We start from the raw sequence: 15,795 nt of genomic DNA on the forward strand, positions 1-15,795 counted from the left end.
TTTTCCATCAAAATCCTTGAATTGTTCTCTGGGAAAATGATAAAACTTGAGCGAATCAGGTTAAATCCCAGAAACACCCACGTGCTGGACTCAGAGCGTTACTCACTTCCTCCGCCCACACACTCATTTCTCCAATTCTGCCGTGCAGACACACAAATAACAGTCAGTTTAAAAACCGTCTCAGACACACAAACATTTACATGTTTCTACTTTCAACCAAACATCTACAAGTACGAAGCTTTGGCTGGAAAGTTGGTGTCATGGTGTCGCTTCAGTCTCCTGCACAGTCGACTTGAAAGGGGATCTCACATAGCTTTCGTAATGTAGAGTGTGGAGACCCAACTTGAGGCCGCAGGGACATGAAAACTCTTTAAATGATATCGTTCCGTCACAGTTGCCGGACGACCTACATGATAATTTGACATTGCACATGTCTGTAATCTGGGAAAACATCAGGCTTGGGTCTGGATGCTTAGTTTAATCTTGGGTTCGCACAGGTTCGGACAAAACATTGTTGCCCGAGCTGCACTCCAACTTAATTAACTTTCTCTGCCCCCCCCTCGCAGCCCTGAGCCTCGGCCAGTTGCCCGTTGCGTAATCCCTGCTCAGGCTGCTACCGGAGTAGATTTTTGGCCGTTCTCGCTCAGCCACTCGGTCACAGACACTCACATGCAGCGGCCTGTCTCCACACACGGTGAACTAAAACAATCTCAGTGCTGTTTATAACCAAAGCTCAGGATTAAACCGTTAACCAGCCCGAACCGTCCCCGATACAAACACCTGCCTCTAAAAGCAGCAGGAGCTCGGACTAAAAACAGCCGCAGCACTCAGGTCAAACGTGTGATTATATGATTAGAAAGAAATGTCACAAAAATGATTAACAGCTGTAACTTTAGGGCAGATTTTAATCATGGGACCTTCTGGAACTCCAGTGAAGCTTTGGAGAAGAAACTCTTCCTAAAAAGACGAGTGAGAACAGATCAGGGAGCAGTAATGATTTTCCAGAGCTTCACCGGTTCTCTCGTCTCAAACAAAGCATCTGACAGCGTGATCCGCCAGCTCGGGTTTGGAAGAAGCTGCGATCGAGTGCAGGTCGGAGGCAGAAAACTAAAGAATCTTCAACCACAGCATCAACTTCCCTGAACAGGGACATCAAACATGTAAAAATAGCAGTAACAAGATTATTTCACGATTACAAACTGTAAAGACTTAAAATTGTCAGAGATTTAAACCCTTCTTAGTTTCAGCTTTAAACCTTTTCCATGTGTTTATGCTTTAGAATCAGTAATTTGAGATTAGAAAGAAAATTAGTAAATTAGTAAATAAAGATATACCTGAAAAGTGAAGCCTAAGCGTCTTGATCGCCCCCTGATGGCTGCCTGCAGAATACGCCATAAACCCTGCCTCCTCCATGTTAGCAGATTAGACACGGACCAAACTTTGATGATTGTGAAACGTTGTGATTGACAGCTGAGACTGGCTTCTTGATTGGTCGAGAGCATACGTCAGCAGGACCTCGGTACCAAACCCATATCAGTGACATTTTGGATTCATGTCTGTAAAGTGGGAGGCGTCATCCATCTTTATTTACCGTCTATGGTTTGTAGAGACAAGAATAAACTTTCCCATTTACATTAAAAGAAACGTGTTGTATTCTTTACATCTGTATCTCACATCTGGCAGGTGCTTCTTCATGTTATTGCTCAAAGGCACTTCAACACGTGAACTCATCAGCTGCTGAGGGGGATTTGAACCTTTCATTAGGTTTCAGTCGTGTGGTTGTAGGATCAAATAATGAAAACATGATTTCTTCTCTTTACACATTTATTGTATTCATATGAATCCAAAAGTGCAAAAAATGAAAATACAAAATAAAACAGCTCCACTCAACAAATGAAAGCAGCTTTTAAAAAGCACAGAGATTCTTCTCAAATTAAATTGCTGTGGATTTGATTTTCACTCTTGCTTGATGCAAGCAACCAATCAGGTGCCAAGTGACAGGAGCACAGAATTATGTAACACACAACTGTAAATCCTTTTAGTGCGGCGGTGCCAACAGGGACCCGGAGAAACCTGGTACCCCCGCCGGATTATCACAGTCTTAGAAATGTACGAGGGTAGTACGGATTATCAACTGCACGAGAGAAAACCCCCCCCCTGGGTTCCGAGCTCTAGGTTCTGGGTTTGGTGGCGAAGGTGAGGTAACCTGTGTGACCCGGTATCTCCCTGGGAGGCGTGGTCGTCTTCAGGGCGACGGAGGCGTGGTTTGGCGCCTGCTGTTTGGCGTCGGGCTCGGTCTGAGAGTAGGAGTCGGGCCCGAAGTCGGGCAGCGGCAGGGAGATGTTTCTAACGTCGTGGACCCTGAGCAGAACCTCCAAGGGGCTGATGTCCTCGAAGCCCTGATCCGCCAGAGCCACGCACGTCTTCTGAACCTGCTCAATGCACGGAGAGAACGAGCACAGCCGACCCCCTGGAGAGAGAGAGAGAGAACAATGATCACCAGGCAATAACTAATATTAATGTCAGTGAGTCGAGGTCGATCTGAAAAATGAAATTCAGAGATGAGAAACACATCTTAGTTTGTAAAGATGGCGCCGTGCAGGACTCGTGTTGCTGTCCACATAATGTGAGACGATCTGGTGACATCTGAACTATTGTTGGGAACAGTCAGTGAAGTTGTGATTTCCTCCCAGAGATTCTCCTAAAGATCCAGACGAGGTCGGTGCAGGTCCATTTAATCCAGGATCTCTGTTCTGAGGAGAGCTCGACTTCCTGGGAACAGGAGAAGCCGACTGGACCGGAGGTTTCCACCGAAACACAATGTTTATGAAAAGGAAACAATTACACAATTATCCTCGTGTGAGTGATCGGGACCAACACGCTCGTGACAACCACACGAATCATGTCTGAAGAACGTGCACGTTTCCTCTGTGTCATCTGAAACAGTCACGGACATAGAAAAATAATCCAAACCAGATTTGTAAACTTAATACGGGCTGAAGGAGGAATCTTCTTCCCTCCAGGGAAACTCAGGATACTACAGCTTCTAATAATAATTTGTTTTCCTTGCACCCAGAAGCGCTTTGGAAAAGCATCTTCTTTCCCTAACAAAGCAGACCTGTGACCTGTCGGGCTCCAGGCGGAGGTTTGTGGATCATCAGGGGATGAGCCGGAGAACAGATCACCTGCCGGCCCCGGCCTCTCGTCTCCAAACGAATCCCCGCTGCGATCACAGCAGGAGGCCGCGATGAGCCAAGTGCACTTTCACCGGCTGACCTGAAGAGCAAAGAATGTGACTCGGAGCAGTGCAGCTGGACGGAGCTGGGATCAGAGGAGTTTCCTCGCAGGTCTTTTTCAGCACTAATACAGATTTTAAATTAAACATATCGTTGTTTTTTCTTCTCAGTGTCAAACCTGCTTCTAAACAGATGAACCAATCAGCTCGAAGTCCAGATTCACGTAATCTTCACATGTAGTTTCAATTACATCCTCTGGGAGGTTCAGATGTTTTCACCCCGTGTGCGTGGATTTCTTTGGTTTGTTTGTTCTTTGTTTAACTTTCACTCGAGGCAAAGAAAACCTTCTCCCGGCCGAGTCCACTTCTTAACAGCGGTTAGCACGAGAGCTAGGCTAACGTCAGCCATTACCAGACGAGGGGAGGGGCGGGTCCTTTTCACGCAGATCGGCCGGTAGCTTCTCACGTCAGGGTCACGTGTAGAGACGGGAAAATTTGTGTGTACGACTGTGAACGTGAAACCTCACTGTTGTTAATAACATTAAATTTAATGTGGACAAAACATTTCACAAGCACAAACTTGTTAGTGACCCAGATCTGATCCCGTCCACTTCCTGCTTCAGGACTAATGGAAGACGCAGAGGTGCCTGATGGGAGATGAACGAGTCGGTCGTCAAACCTTTGGATTCAGAAGCTGCAGATTTACTCAGCGGACTCATGACTGAAGGTGCAGCTCTGTTGGAAGTTCATTGTGTCTCATAAACGCCGCAGGATGTTTCAGATAGCAGACGATCCTTCAGCTCACAGGACCAGTGTTCTCCCCCCCGACGGCCATAAACACAGCTCCGCGGTCTCCCGGCAACCAGCACCAACACAGGGAGGGGTCGGGTTGATGATTATACAAGGGCGTCTCGAGCCGTTATTAATAACCTCGACTATCAGCCATACGTTCACAGCCTGGATCCTTACATGCACGGAGCTGGGAGGTGTTCGTGAGGCTCAGGGTTCTTGAGTTTGTTCTCGTGTGTTTGCTTTAAAACTTGAATAATAAAAGACTCCTTAGTCCTTCGAGTGGCAGGGAGGGAGGGTGGGCTCCTTCTGAGAACAGCTGAGCACAGCGACGGGACGCAGGCCAAAACGTTCCCTGAATTACAACTTGGTAAAAAAAAAGAAAAAAGGGGAATATTTCACTGCCTCTTGTTTATTCCACTGCAGTGAAGCAGATCTGTGCCTGAGAAGAGATCTGCAGTTACATCACAGACTCTATCATCACAGCCCAAATGGTGACTGTGATTCATCAGAGGAAGAAACTACTTTGATAATCGATTAATGATCTAATATGAAAGATATGTGTTTTAAAACATTATTATGTTCAGTTTCCTCTTTGTTCTGGACAAATACAAAAAACCCCCCCAGCAGATTGACTAAAAATAAAATAATTTGCTGGGTGAGAGTTATCATTGGTTTTTGTCTAACTTTTATTCAACAAACATCATGACCTCACTTTTGGAAATGAAATTCCAAAAATGCTCTAGCAGATGTAAACAGGAAGCTCAATGTGAAACTCATTTATTTAGGTCGTATCTGTTCGAACTGGCACTACTTAAAGTATTTATCCATTAGCACTTCCTGTTTGCAGCGGACACAAGCAGGCAACTGGATTGTTTTGATTCTGAAGAAAAATGTAGAACTTGATGATTCTCGTGATTTATGGATAAGATAAGGATTATTCTTGGAAAGTCTGAGTTTTGTCTGTGTCCGAGTGGATTTTACGGTCGTCGTGCCGACCTGAGCTCAAAGTTTCCTCCGACGCTGCAGGTGAATTTGTTAACGTTTCACTCTTTGGGTTCTTGGCTTGGCTCCGACTCTCCGGAGAAAACATCCAGTCGGAGCAGTGGGAAGCAAATGAAGCTTTTCCTTTTGGAGCCACAATCACCAGCTCTCTCCCTGCAGCATAACCCTGTATGGTCATGGGACAGCTTCCACAATGGCTGCCCTGTATTTATCTGTATCTTTACGTGTGCGTGTGCGTGTGTGTGTCTGTGTGTGTCTGTGTGTGTGTGTGTGTGTGTGTGTGTGTGTGTGTGTGTGTTGTATGCTATGGTCCAGCTCATGAAATGTGGCAGTGGCACCATAAAAGGGAGTCGGAGGAGGTGGAGAGAGTTGCAGAGCAGCATCTTCACTCCTGCAGCATTCCTCTTCATATTGGGGCTTGGTTCTTTAAAAACCATGATGCATTCACGTGCCTCAGGAATATTTGCTTTCGGACTAACCAGCTCACCTGTTTGGGTCGATGTTGATCACAGTGATTATTTTGTGTGTAATTCTTGCCGATTAAAAAACAAGTTGAGCTTTGTCCATTGATAAAAAGATTTTTCTACATATTCTGGATCTTTGTCTTTGTTAGAGGATCAGACGAAGTTACTCAGGTCTGACCTCAACCTCTCTTTGTCTCCTGTCTTTGTCTCTTTGTCTTTGTTTATTCCCTGAAGGCGCCACGCTCATTTTGTTCTTTTGAGCAGATCAGGTATCAGCCTCGAGTCATTATTACCCAGTTAGACTAAATACATTCTGGATCTGACCTCTAGCCTGTGTGGTTAAACTTAAATAAACAGCTCTTAACAACCCTGGTGATTTCAGAACGAAACCCTAACATTGCACAAAGGTCTGTTGCTCCACCTGACACACACTGACCAGGGAGCTGCTGACCTGCCCGGACATGCTGCAGGTCCCGGTTGTCACGGAGACTCCAGACAAACTTTCTGCCTCATCAGCTAAATGTACATCGTGGTCCTGTGAACAAACACATGCTCACAAGGTCGAGCGCTGCCGATCAGGATCGACGGTCGTCCTGCTGGTGCAGAGCGAGGCGCTGCAGTCATGGGAGGGGGGGCGGGGGGGATAAATTCTCAGGCTGGTATTTAAAAAAAGATGCTCAGTCATGGTCATGAAGCTCCTGCTGCACCAGGATGACTCAGAACAGTCAACATCAGGAGGTGGTGACGGTTCCTCCGCGACGGTACCGCACATGTACGACTGCAGCCGAACATGTTACACTCAGCTGATAAACTCACTTCATTCAGTAGTTAACTTGTTATCCACTCGTGTTGAGACTAAAATGGGAAATTGGTTGTTCAAGATCACATTAAATACACAAACGTACAGTATGTAACTTCGGCGTTGTGACGCAGCGTGGGATCATGTTGTCTTTATCACAACTGCCAATAAAAAAATCGACCTGATGCAACTCAGGTGCAAATCATGTTCAAGGTCACGTAGTAAAGTTGTATCCGTGTTGCTGGTTAGCAGTGTGTTCAGTCCACAGTCTGATTCAAGGTGCGTCTCACCTTGTCTCTTCAGCGCAGCCTTGGCGTGTCCCACGGCCTCCCAGGGGCTCGGGATGTCCAGGAACACCGCGTCTGCCACGCCGCTCACTCCGAACCCGTCCTTGCACACGTCCTGGTTCCTGACGGTCACCAGGTGATCCACGCGGTGCTCCTTGAACTCCTCGGCCACCTTCTCCGCCCGCTGCTGGTGGAACTCCACCGTGTGCAGGTGACCAGTGGGGGCGATGGTGCGCAGGATGGCGTGGGAGAGGGAGCCGCTGCCCGTACCTGCAACACAGACGCCACAGGGAGGATGAGTCACCTGAAGGCTGAAGTCTCACGTTGGAGAAGGACCTGCTCAGCTTCATATCTATCAATCAAATGTTATTTGTGTCATAGATCTTAACAAAGTGCGACATCCTCTGTTCTTAACCCTCAACGAGTAAAAATACCAAAAAACTAAACAAACAACGGACAATAAAAATCAGCCGTGGACAAATCTGAGATGTGCGAGAAGCAGCAGGAACACAAGAAGAAGAACGTGAAGCGTGGCGCTTAGCACTGTCGCTGCATAGCAAGAAGGTTCCCGGTTCAAATCCCGTGTAGTTTGTATGTTGACCTCCTGGCGGCCTGCGCTTTCTCCGGCTTCCTCCCACATTCCAAAGTTAATTAGAGACTCTAAATTGAACATAGGTGTGAATGCGGGTGTGTATGTTGTATGTTGGCTCTTTGATGCCCTGGCGACCCGCCCTGTCCCCGCCTCTCGCCCAGTGTCAGCTGGGCCTGGCAGCAGCTCCTCTGCGACCCTCGAGACGATAAGATGACAGATCAGTGAGTCCTGCTCTCAAACTGAAGGGCCGCGCTCTCAATGAAACACGAGGAGGAAAAAAACCCAACCCTACACGAATCTCTCGTCATCAAACCTGACACGAGGACATTGTTGTGTCTCTGAAATGACGTTTGGATCTTTCCTCTGTCGCGTCACAGTCACAACAAAAGAGTCACAGCTGTTACCACGACACACAAACACCCACGTTTTCACACTGCTGGTCTCTCTCCTCTGGCTGATAAGTGGATGCTACATTTCTGAGTGGGCCTTCTCTGCTCCCGGCAGAGAAGCAGCCGTGTCGCTCCTCCTGCTCCACACAATGACTGCTAATGTACAGTTTGTGAAGGAGGGATGCAAGTGTGTGTGTGTGTGTGTGATTTTACAAAGAAATAACCCTGGTCACGTGAGCTGCAGTTACGTCTGGAGGAGCGTTGATGCTAGAGGCCAGCACATCCCATCCTCCACAGCTCCCTCCTTCTCTTCACATTACATCACCGCCGCCTTTGTTCACACGGCGACAAAGAGGCCAATGTTCACCCCACAGCCGCGCTTTGCCTGGCTACAGCCCCTCGCTGCTGCACAGGGCGCTCCGAGACTGCTAATGGGGAAACGGTGGACTGATTTTGAAGTGAACCCAACAGGAGAGAGAACACCGAGATGTAAATAAACAGATTTTTGAATTGAGGAATACTTAAAAACAACTGTCCCCTACAGAGAGAGAGAGGGAGAGAGAGAGTAACTGTGAGGTCGACCTTGTTCGAGAAGGACTCACCAAATGTTGAGTTAATGTAAAATTTAAACAAATATTCAATTTGCATTCAAATTAATCAAATTGTTTCAACTGAGGAGCATCAACCGGCAGTGCACCTGCCACCTGCACCCATTGGACGGTGCCAGCTGTCAATCACACTATATCCACGCCCCCGATGCTAATGGTCTATTTGACTCTTACGAAATGAACATCAGCTGAAGTGAAGAAGACGTGAAACTAGAGATTGAGACATAAACTACTTCAGAAAATGGGAAATGAAAATCATTTCGTCGTCATCAAGCACTTCACATTCAGGACCTGGAGTCTTTGTCCATAAACAGTCTCTAGTTGTCATTTGTTAACTAATTCATTTTTAAATGTTTTGATTAATCAACATTTGTCAAACCACTAAATCAACTTCTGCAGCGTCCAACATCATTTCACGAGTAACGGAACAGGAAGTACATGTTCAACCCAAATAGCTGAATCTGGACGAGTCTGAATTTGATCAAAACGGATCTGGTGTTTTAAAGTGTGTCTGCAACCAGTGAAACTTTATGACAGGAGCAGTCGGTCCAAAGTTCAGATAAGGCTGGTCGGACAACACAGGACTTATTATCCTCGGCATCCTCACATCCAAGCTGCAGCAAGCTGCACTTCAAGTTAAGGATGTGAGTATAAGACACAGAGTGCCGGTTATAAGTCAGACAGAAAAACAGCCAAAAATAGACGGAGAAAAGCAGAAGTCAGAACCTGATGTGACACAAAAGGAGAAGGAGACGTGTCGTACGTGTCGGTCATGTGGAGGTTTGTTACACCGCTAAAGGAAAAAGGGCATCAGTGTTAAACTAAGAGGAAAACCCTGAAGTGGAAAATGATGAAGTGCAGAGAACAAGTGTCGTGTTCTCGGTACTTTATCATAAAAAGACATGATGTTGGAAAAACACCTCATCTAGCAATGCACCACAGGCTCCTTCACCTTTAGGCCACCACACAAACAACTGTTAGCATTTTGACTAGGATCACAAAAATCATCAGGATTAATCTTCTTCACATTAACATCTGAAGACAATCGGTCAAACTAGTGAGGCTGAAAACGAGCATATTTTATATTGAGACGTTGGCTCGTATCTGATAGAAATCATTCATACTCCTTGTGTCTTAAGGAGATAAACGAGGTGCTTTGTTATATCAAGTGAACACGTTGCAGAGGAACTGATTTTAAGGAAGCGGTGCCACGATCACAGTTTCCTCTTTAGTAAGGAATGAGATTTAAAGACGTATTACTCCAATGAGGATGAATTCATCCTAAATGGGAGCTTTGCTTTGATGCTAATGATCAAAACAGCTGCTGACTCCTCCCGAGGAACCGAATCTGCTGTGAGAACAGGGCGTTAAGATGGCGACTGTACGAGAGGAAGCAGCGATACGAGGAGGTTGAAGACGTGGTGGGGGGAGGGGAGGCTGAGGCTGAATCTAACTGTTGACCTGAACTCTGAGTCATTTCTGCTTTCTGTTCTCCATCTCTATCAAATACAGAGATGTGGAGACTGGCTCTGAGGAGTGAGGCCAGGACAGAGGTCAGGAAACTGAATTCCCCTGAAGGCAATTTACAAAGTGAAAGTATCTCTTCCTCTCGTTGACCCAGTTTGGTCTCTGCAGACGTCCGAGAGGCTTTCAACCCTGAAATGTTGTTCTGCCTTTAATAATATCTGAAGACTCATGATACAGAAACTGATTGTTTATGGAAATTGTTCAAGTTTATTCTCCTAGTATAAAGTTACGTAGAAATCCAGCAGAATCCGATGTGTGAACACAGCAGGGGATTCACCGCGAGCGAGTGGGGGGGGGGGGGGGCGTAGAAGACACTGATGAAGATGTCAGAGAGTTTGTGGTGATAAGAGCTGACGACGGTGTCAGGTGATGTAAACACGATCACGTGATCTCTGCAGCGGAGTTAAGACGTCACTTCCTGTCTCCGCCTGCTCCACCGCTCGCCTGAATAATGCAGAGGATCTGATGCTGTTGTGAACGCGTCTGAGCAGAAAACCCCCCCGCTGTGTTGTGCACGTGTCAAAGTCAAACTCTGGACAAACTCCACAGCCAATTCTCCGGACTTTACCTGGAGGTCAAGTCTGAAAAGGGCTCAACTATATTTGTAAGATCTTGTTCCCTGCGATGTGAGATTTTCCGGTTAAAACTTTAAATCGTGAGGAGCACTAACAAGTTCCTCCTTCTGTAACGAAGGTCATGAACACAACCAGACCTCGAGTTGTGGTGAATATTTACTCAGCACACTTGCAGTGGACGTGCCTGATGAGAAACCCTGATAGAGGAAAGAATAAAACATGCAGCCACTCGACCAGAAGGAGTGATTTCTGGAACGACCTGGCTCCAAGGTGACTCCTCCGCATGACCGCTGGCTCCTTCAGCCGGCTCGCCATGTTGGCAGAGAGCGAGAGAGAGAGAGAGAGAGAGAGAGGAGTCGACAAAATCCTCTCTAATCTCTGCATGTTCATACAAAACGTCTCCTCTGCTGGTTACAAACCATCAGGCTGAACATGATGAGTCACCACAGTGTCGTACAGACGCTGATTAGCGGCGCACTCATGCACAACGACTCTCAAGTGTTCTTATGTGCAGCTAATGAAATGCTTCGTTCACGAGGAAATTTAATGAACCAATCTTTCAATCTGCTCAAACCATTTCTCCTCTGGATCTAGATGAGATGATATTACCAGTGTTGTGGTTTTATTCTCATGCACGTACATGCACACTGGTTATTAAACATACAAAAAGAAAGTACCAGAGGAATTCGATACCGATGCAGATAGTGCAGCTCTCCTCGTGCAGCTGCAGTGTAAGTGCTGACTAAACAGATCCCCCACTGAACTCATTCATCACCCCAGAGACCTCTGCAATCTCCACTCTCACACACAGACACACACAGACACACACACAGACACACACAAGGTTCACCAAGTACAATCAATGACGTGACGTGTGCAGGGCTGCCAGCAGTAATATATGATGTAGCACTGCACCACACACACACAAACGTCCCCTCCCATCCCCCCCTCGCTTCTACTGGACTGGGAGAAACTGGAAAATCAACACACTCCAAGCGATTGCAATTTAACAAATGGAGATGGAAGACGGAGCTGAAGACGGAGCTGAAGGCAAAGGGAGAACTATCGGCGTTCAGTCGAGCTCCTGCCTCCATTAAGGCCCCGACAGTCATATTCAATTCAATTCAAACACTCAAGCTTTCCTGGATAATAAAATACAGGCTGCAGTAGAACAGCACATCTCGAGCCCCACCTCAAAACGCACACATCATAAAAATGAAATGCTGCTGTCGGGGTCACGATACAAATCAAATACTGAAAACGGACGACAGGATTTCCAGCCAGAGCTGCACAGGGGCGTCTTTAATCACGTTACAATGGATCATGACTGATACTGAGAATGAATCAGTCTGTGCTGCTGCTTCATATCCGTCTACACAGGATATGTTCAGCTTCACTCGTCCATTTCATACGTGCCGAACTAACACACGTGGCTGTGAAACGGTTCACGACTCAGTCACACTTTAAAAGTGTTGCTGAAATGCTGAAGTGTGGTCTCCACCGTGCCTGAACGCATCCTGTGTCGACACCGAGAGCAGAGCTGCTACTTTCACTTTGCTTCTAGCATAAACATTTAATCAGTCATTGAACATTTATGAGTCACATGCTGGCTTCAGAATCAAGAGCCTTCTTTCTCTGAGTGTTTGGTTTCCGTCCTGGAGCTGCGGTTCCGTGCAGTAGCCGTTAAATGTGATGTATTTGGATGCAAAATGCTTTCGTTTGGGCAGGACTATGTCATTTCTGCACAAATAGAGATGTGATGTGATCCCACTGTGCAAGCTGAAGGAATAACAGCATCACGGGTTGTTATTGGTTCGCCTTGCAGGCTACTAATGGAAGCTCATTAACTATTAAACCAAACGTTCTTGGCAGCTTCTACTTGATGACCATTCGTGTATAATGATTTTGGTTCCTTCTCATATCTGAATGCATTGCTTCTGTGGTGGTTGACGTCCAGCAGACTTTTGTGTTAGAAGCAAAGACTGTAAATAAAGATGTGTCACTTCTCGTTCTCATGATTTAACACAAAATAAAAGATATTAAGCTTCTCTTCCTATGTTCCTAAGAAAACTGCACCAAAATAAGTGATTTTTATTTCGATTTAATCTTTAATTCTGAACAACGTCCCTAAAACCTCCGACATGAATCTGAATCCACTCTCACCCGACTCGCAGACGACGGAGCCCGGCTTCAGCTCCAGCATCATGGTGATGGTGGCGATGTCTGTGGTGTAGAGGATTTGTGTGCGATGCGGCAGGGAGACCGTCCACAGCTCGGGCGTCGGGTGAAGCACCTGCACCCACCCGCCTTTGCTGCAGGTGACCTTCGACCCGTAACGCTTGCCGATCAGGTCCGTCGAATGGCGAATGGCTCCGTAGCGGGTCTGCGTTTGGGCGCCCTGCTGCACCTTGACGGGCATCAGGGAGTCGTGGCCCAGGTAGACGATGGCGACGTCCCCATCCTGAATGAAGTCCGAGTACTCCACAAAACTCATGGTGAACGGTCGCTCTGCAACAGGGACGTCAAAGAGGAAGTTTATAAACCAATTACAACACGGAACAATATATATCAACACATAGTGTGTTGAAAATAAGGAAACACCATCTTCTAAAGGCTTTATTTATAAAAAGCAGATACCTACTTTCTCTCTACATCTCTTCACCTAACTTTATTAATATTTAAATATATTTAAATGTAAAGATTAACAGCTGAGCTTATTTTACACTTGGTAACTTCCTCATACATTATTTTACTTTATTGCACAGGACACAATCAGATGTAAACTGAATTCAAGTGACGAGACATAATGTTCATCGTTTAATTCTTAATATTCAGAAAATCAGCTGATTTCTGACATTTACACATTTTGGCTGTTGCAGTAAATCTGTATCTTTCACGTCTTTGTGTCGTCTTACGTTAAATTAATATTACGTCGTTCATGCAAGTCAAGTTGTAAATATTTATTCTGTCATGTTCACGGCTTTGTTTTTAATTCTCTTTTTTAATGATTACCGAGTTTAACGAAGCAAACACATGAATTAAAGTCACCTGAAGGTTCTGCAGCCATTTCAAAGCATCTAATTAAAGTGAACATTAAAGTGAAGTTGTTGGAAAATCAAACAAACAAACACAATGACACTCAAAATGGCCACAAAGACACAAAGTGACGACACAGAAACACAAAGTGAACATCAAGACACATTAAAGAACCAGAGACACAGAAAATATCCACAGAGACGAACGATGAGTCAAAAGAGAAGAAAAGGACAATAGAGACATATGAGACGACTACAAAGACACACAACTACCACAAAGAGACAAAACCACAACCTCAAAGCCATAAAATGACTCTTTGAATCTGTGGCTCTGATGTGGATCCTGTTTGGATGGATTATCTCAAATAAGACAAAACGATGAAGACATGAACACACACAGACACACACACACACACACACACACACACACACACACACACACAAACAAAGGGATCAGTGAAATGTAGAAACACTAAAAGTCTGCTGGTCCTTATTAAAATACATTTTCAACAACCAGCTGATCTGCAGCTTGTTTAGAATCAATAAAACTTAAAACCAAGTTATGGCTTCGAGAGTTTGTTCTAATTTAACGGTTCAATGTTTGAAGAGTTAATGATAAAAAAGGCTTCGATAAGAAAAAGACAGATTCATATTTAAACCTTTGACCCAAGAGGAAACTCACCTGGACACCTGAGTTAGCTTCCCTGTAGCTTTAGCCACAACTGATGCTAACTGATGGATTCCCCACTGTTGGGAGCAGCTAGCTAGCTAACAAGCTAACGTTAAGATGTTGTGTAAAACTTCATTTAAAGTTTACAGGCTATTAACGTCACGTGTCACCTCACACACACACAAACAGTCATTAAACAGAATGTCTGTGCTCTTCTTCTGAAAGGGTTCAACATGCTAACTAGCCAACATGCTAACGTTAGGCTGTTTGGTAACATTTCAAATACAGTTAACACATTATTAACGTAATTTATAATCTATATGATACAAAGAGTCTTAGCACAGAATGATTGTGGGTTTATGTTCATCTACTAAATAGTTATAGCTTTTGTGTCCAACTTGCTAACTAGCTAACATGTTTACTAGCCAACATGCTAACGTTAGGCTGTTTGGTAACATTTCAAATACATTTAACACATTATTAACGTATTTTATAATCTATATGATACAAAGAGTCTTAGCACAGAATGACTGAGAGTCTGTGTTCGTCTACTAAACAGGTCTTGTACGTTTTGTGTCCAAAACTAACTAGCCAACATGCTAACGTTAGCTGTGGTTACCGGTTCGAAACCATAGTTTAAAACGCTCACTCACCTTGTGCGGAAGTGACGTCTTTTACACCTTGATACGAACAAACACTGAAGTTAGTAAACCACAGTTGCTGCTCTTAGTGTGTGTGTCTGCGTGTGTTTGTGTGTCTGTGTGTGTTTCTGTGGGCAGCACTGTCAGTTTCTCATTCATTCACACGTGGTGTTGTTTTCACAGGAAGTGGAGTGGATCAGACCGGAAGTGATCTATAATCTCTTTCCGCTCCTTCGGTCCATTCAAAGGGGAAGTGCAGATGATTTGTAGATCTGCGATTCACTGTCTGTTGTAGCTGAAATTGTTCTTAAGTGTAAAAGTGTAAAAGTGCAGCGTCAGTGTTTTCTGTGTCATCAGTAAAGCTACTGGATTAGATGTAGTTTGATAATCACACATGAAAGTTTAGTTCCAGGTTGTACATGTACAATAATGTACAAAGAACATGATGAGTTACTCACACACAGTATTAGGATCATAATCACAGCTGATCAGGGGTAAAAGTAAGTTTAATAAAACACAGCGGAGTAAAAATACAGATTAAAAAGGAAAATCTGTCAAAAGGGTCAAATTTTGCAATAAAAATGAACTTAACACGTGAAGCGGAAATAAATACAAAACTGAGATGTAATAAAAATAATAACAATTAAAGATTCAACATTCAAGAAGATTTGTTGTCGTTCAAAAACATGAGAGGGAAAGAAACTTAGTGCTGAGCTAACGATAAGCAGCAAAGAAATAAAACACTAGAATCTAAAAACTAAGCAGAAGCAGCAAATAAATACAATAAAATATAAAAATTCTCATTTAAAAAGTATTATTGCACATGAAAGATAATAATATGAATCACTTCAGAAATTATAGGATTGCAAGAGTAGGTCTAACAAACCTTTACTTCAGTCTACACATTTTTGACCTATATTTATTTATTTATTTATTTATTTATTTATTCCTTTAAACCTTATTACTTTGTTGTTTTGTCTGATATCTCCTGAGTAAATTGACTGAAACAAACAGAATAAATGACTGAATCACTTCGTGGTTTTTATTTGATTCATCTTCTTAGATTTGATTTGTCATCACGTGAGACTCAAACTGGTCCAAGTCACCTGTGTTCTCCTGCTGCTTCAAGTCAAAATGGCTGAAAGAAACAATCTTTTGTGCAGAATGTGAATCGCAGTG

General features: G+C 44.5%; 1 protein-coding gene across 1 annotated transcript; it reads right to left on the reverse strand.

The window, feature by feature from the left end:
• Positions 1 to 1,806: 1,806 nt before the first annotated feature.
• On the reverse strand, positions 1,807 to 14,807 carry trmt61a (tRNA methyltransferase 61A). Its single transcript, XM_034577514.1, has 4 exons — positions 14,629 to 14,807; positions 12,434 to 12,778; positions 6,583 to 6,849; positions 1,807 to 2,470 (listed from the first exon to the last, which is right to left on the reverse strand). The coding sequence occupies exons 2-4, from the start codon at positions 12,762 to 12,764 to the stop codon at positions 2,172 to 2,174; spliced, it is 897 nt and encodes a 298-aa protein (XP_034433405.1). The 5' UTR covers positions 12,765 to 12,778; positions 14,629 to 14,807; the 3' UTR covers positions 1,807 to 2,171.
• Positions 14,808 to 15,795: the final 988 nt, after the last annotated feature.

This window comes from Hippoglossus hippoglossus, chromosome 22 (genome assembly GCF_009819705.1).
Source record: "Hippoglossus hippoglossus isolate fHipHip1 chromosome 22, fHipHip1.pri, whole genome shotgun sequence".
Lineage (NCBI taxonomy): Eukaryota > Metazoa > Chordata > Actinopteri > Pleuronectiformes > Pleuronectidae > Hippoglossus > Hippoglossus hippoglossus.

Excerpts from the sequence above, each read along its gene's own strand:
- trmt61a (XM_034577514.1), bottom strand. The coding sequence starts at position 12,764 with ATGAGTTTTGTGGAGTACTCGGACTTCATTCAGGATGGGGACGTCGCC. Across the intron at positions 6,850-12,433 it reads CTCCGTCGTCTGCGAGTCGG|GTACGGGCAGCGGCTCCCTC; the intron begins GTGAGAGTGGAT and ends TCTGTGTTGCAG. Across the intron at positions 2,471-6,582 it reads GGCTGCGCTGAAGAGACAAG|GGGGTCGGCTGTGCTCGTTC; the intron begins GTGAGACGCACC and ends CTCTCTCTCCAG.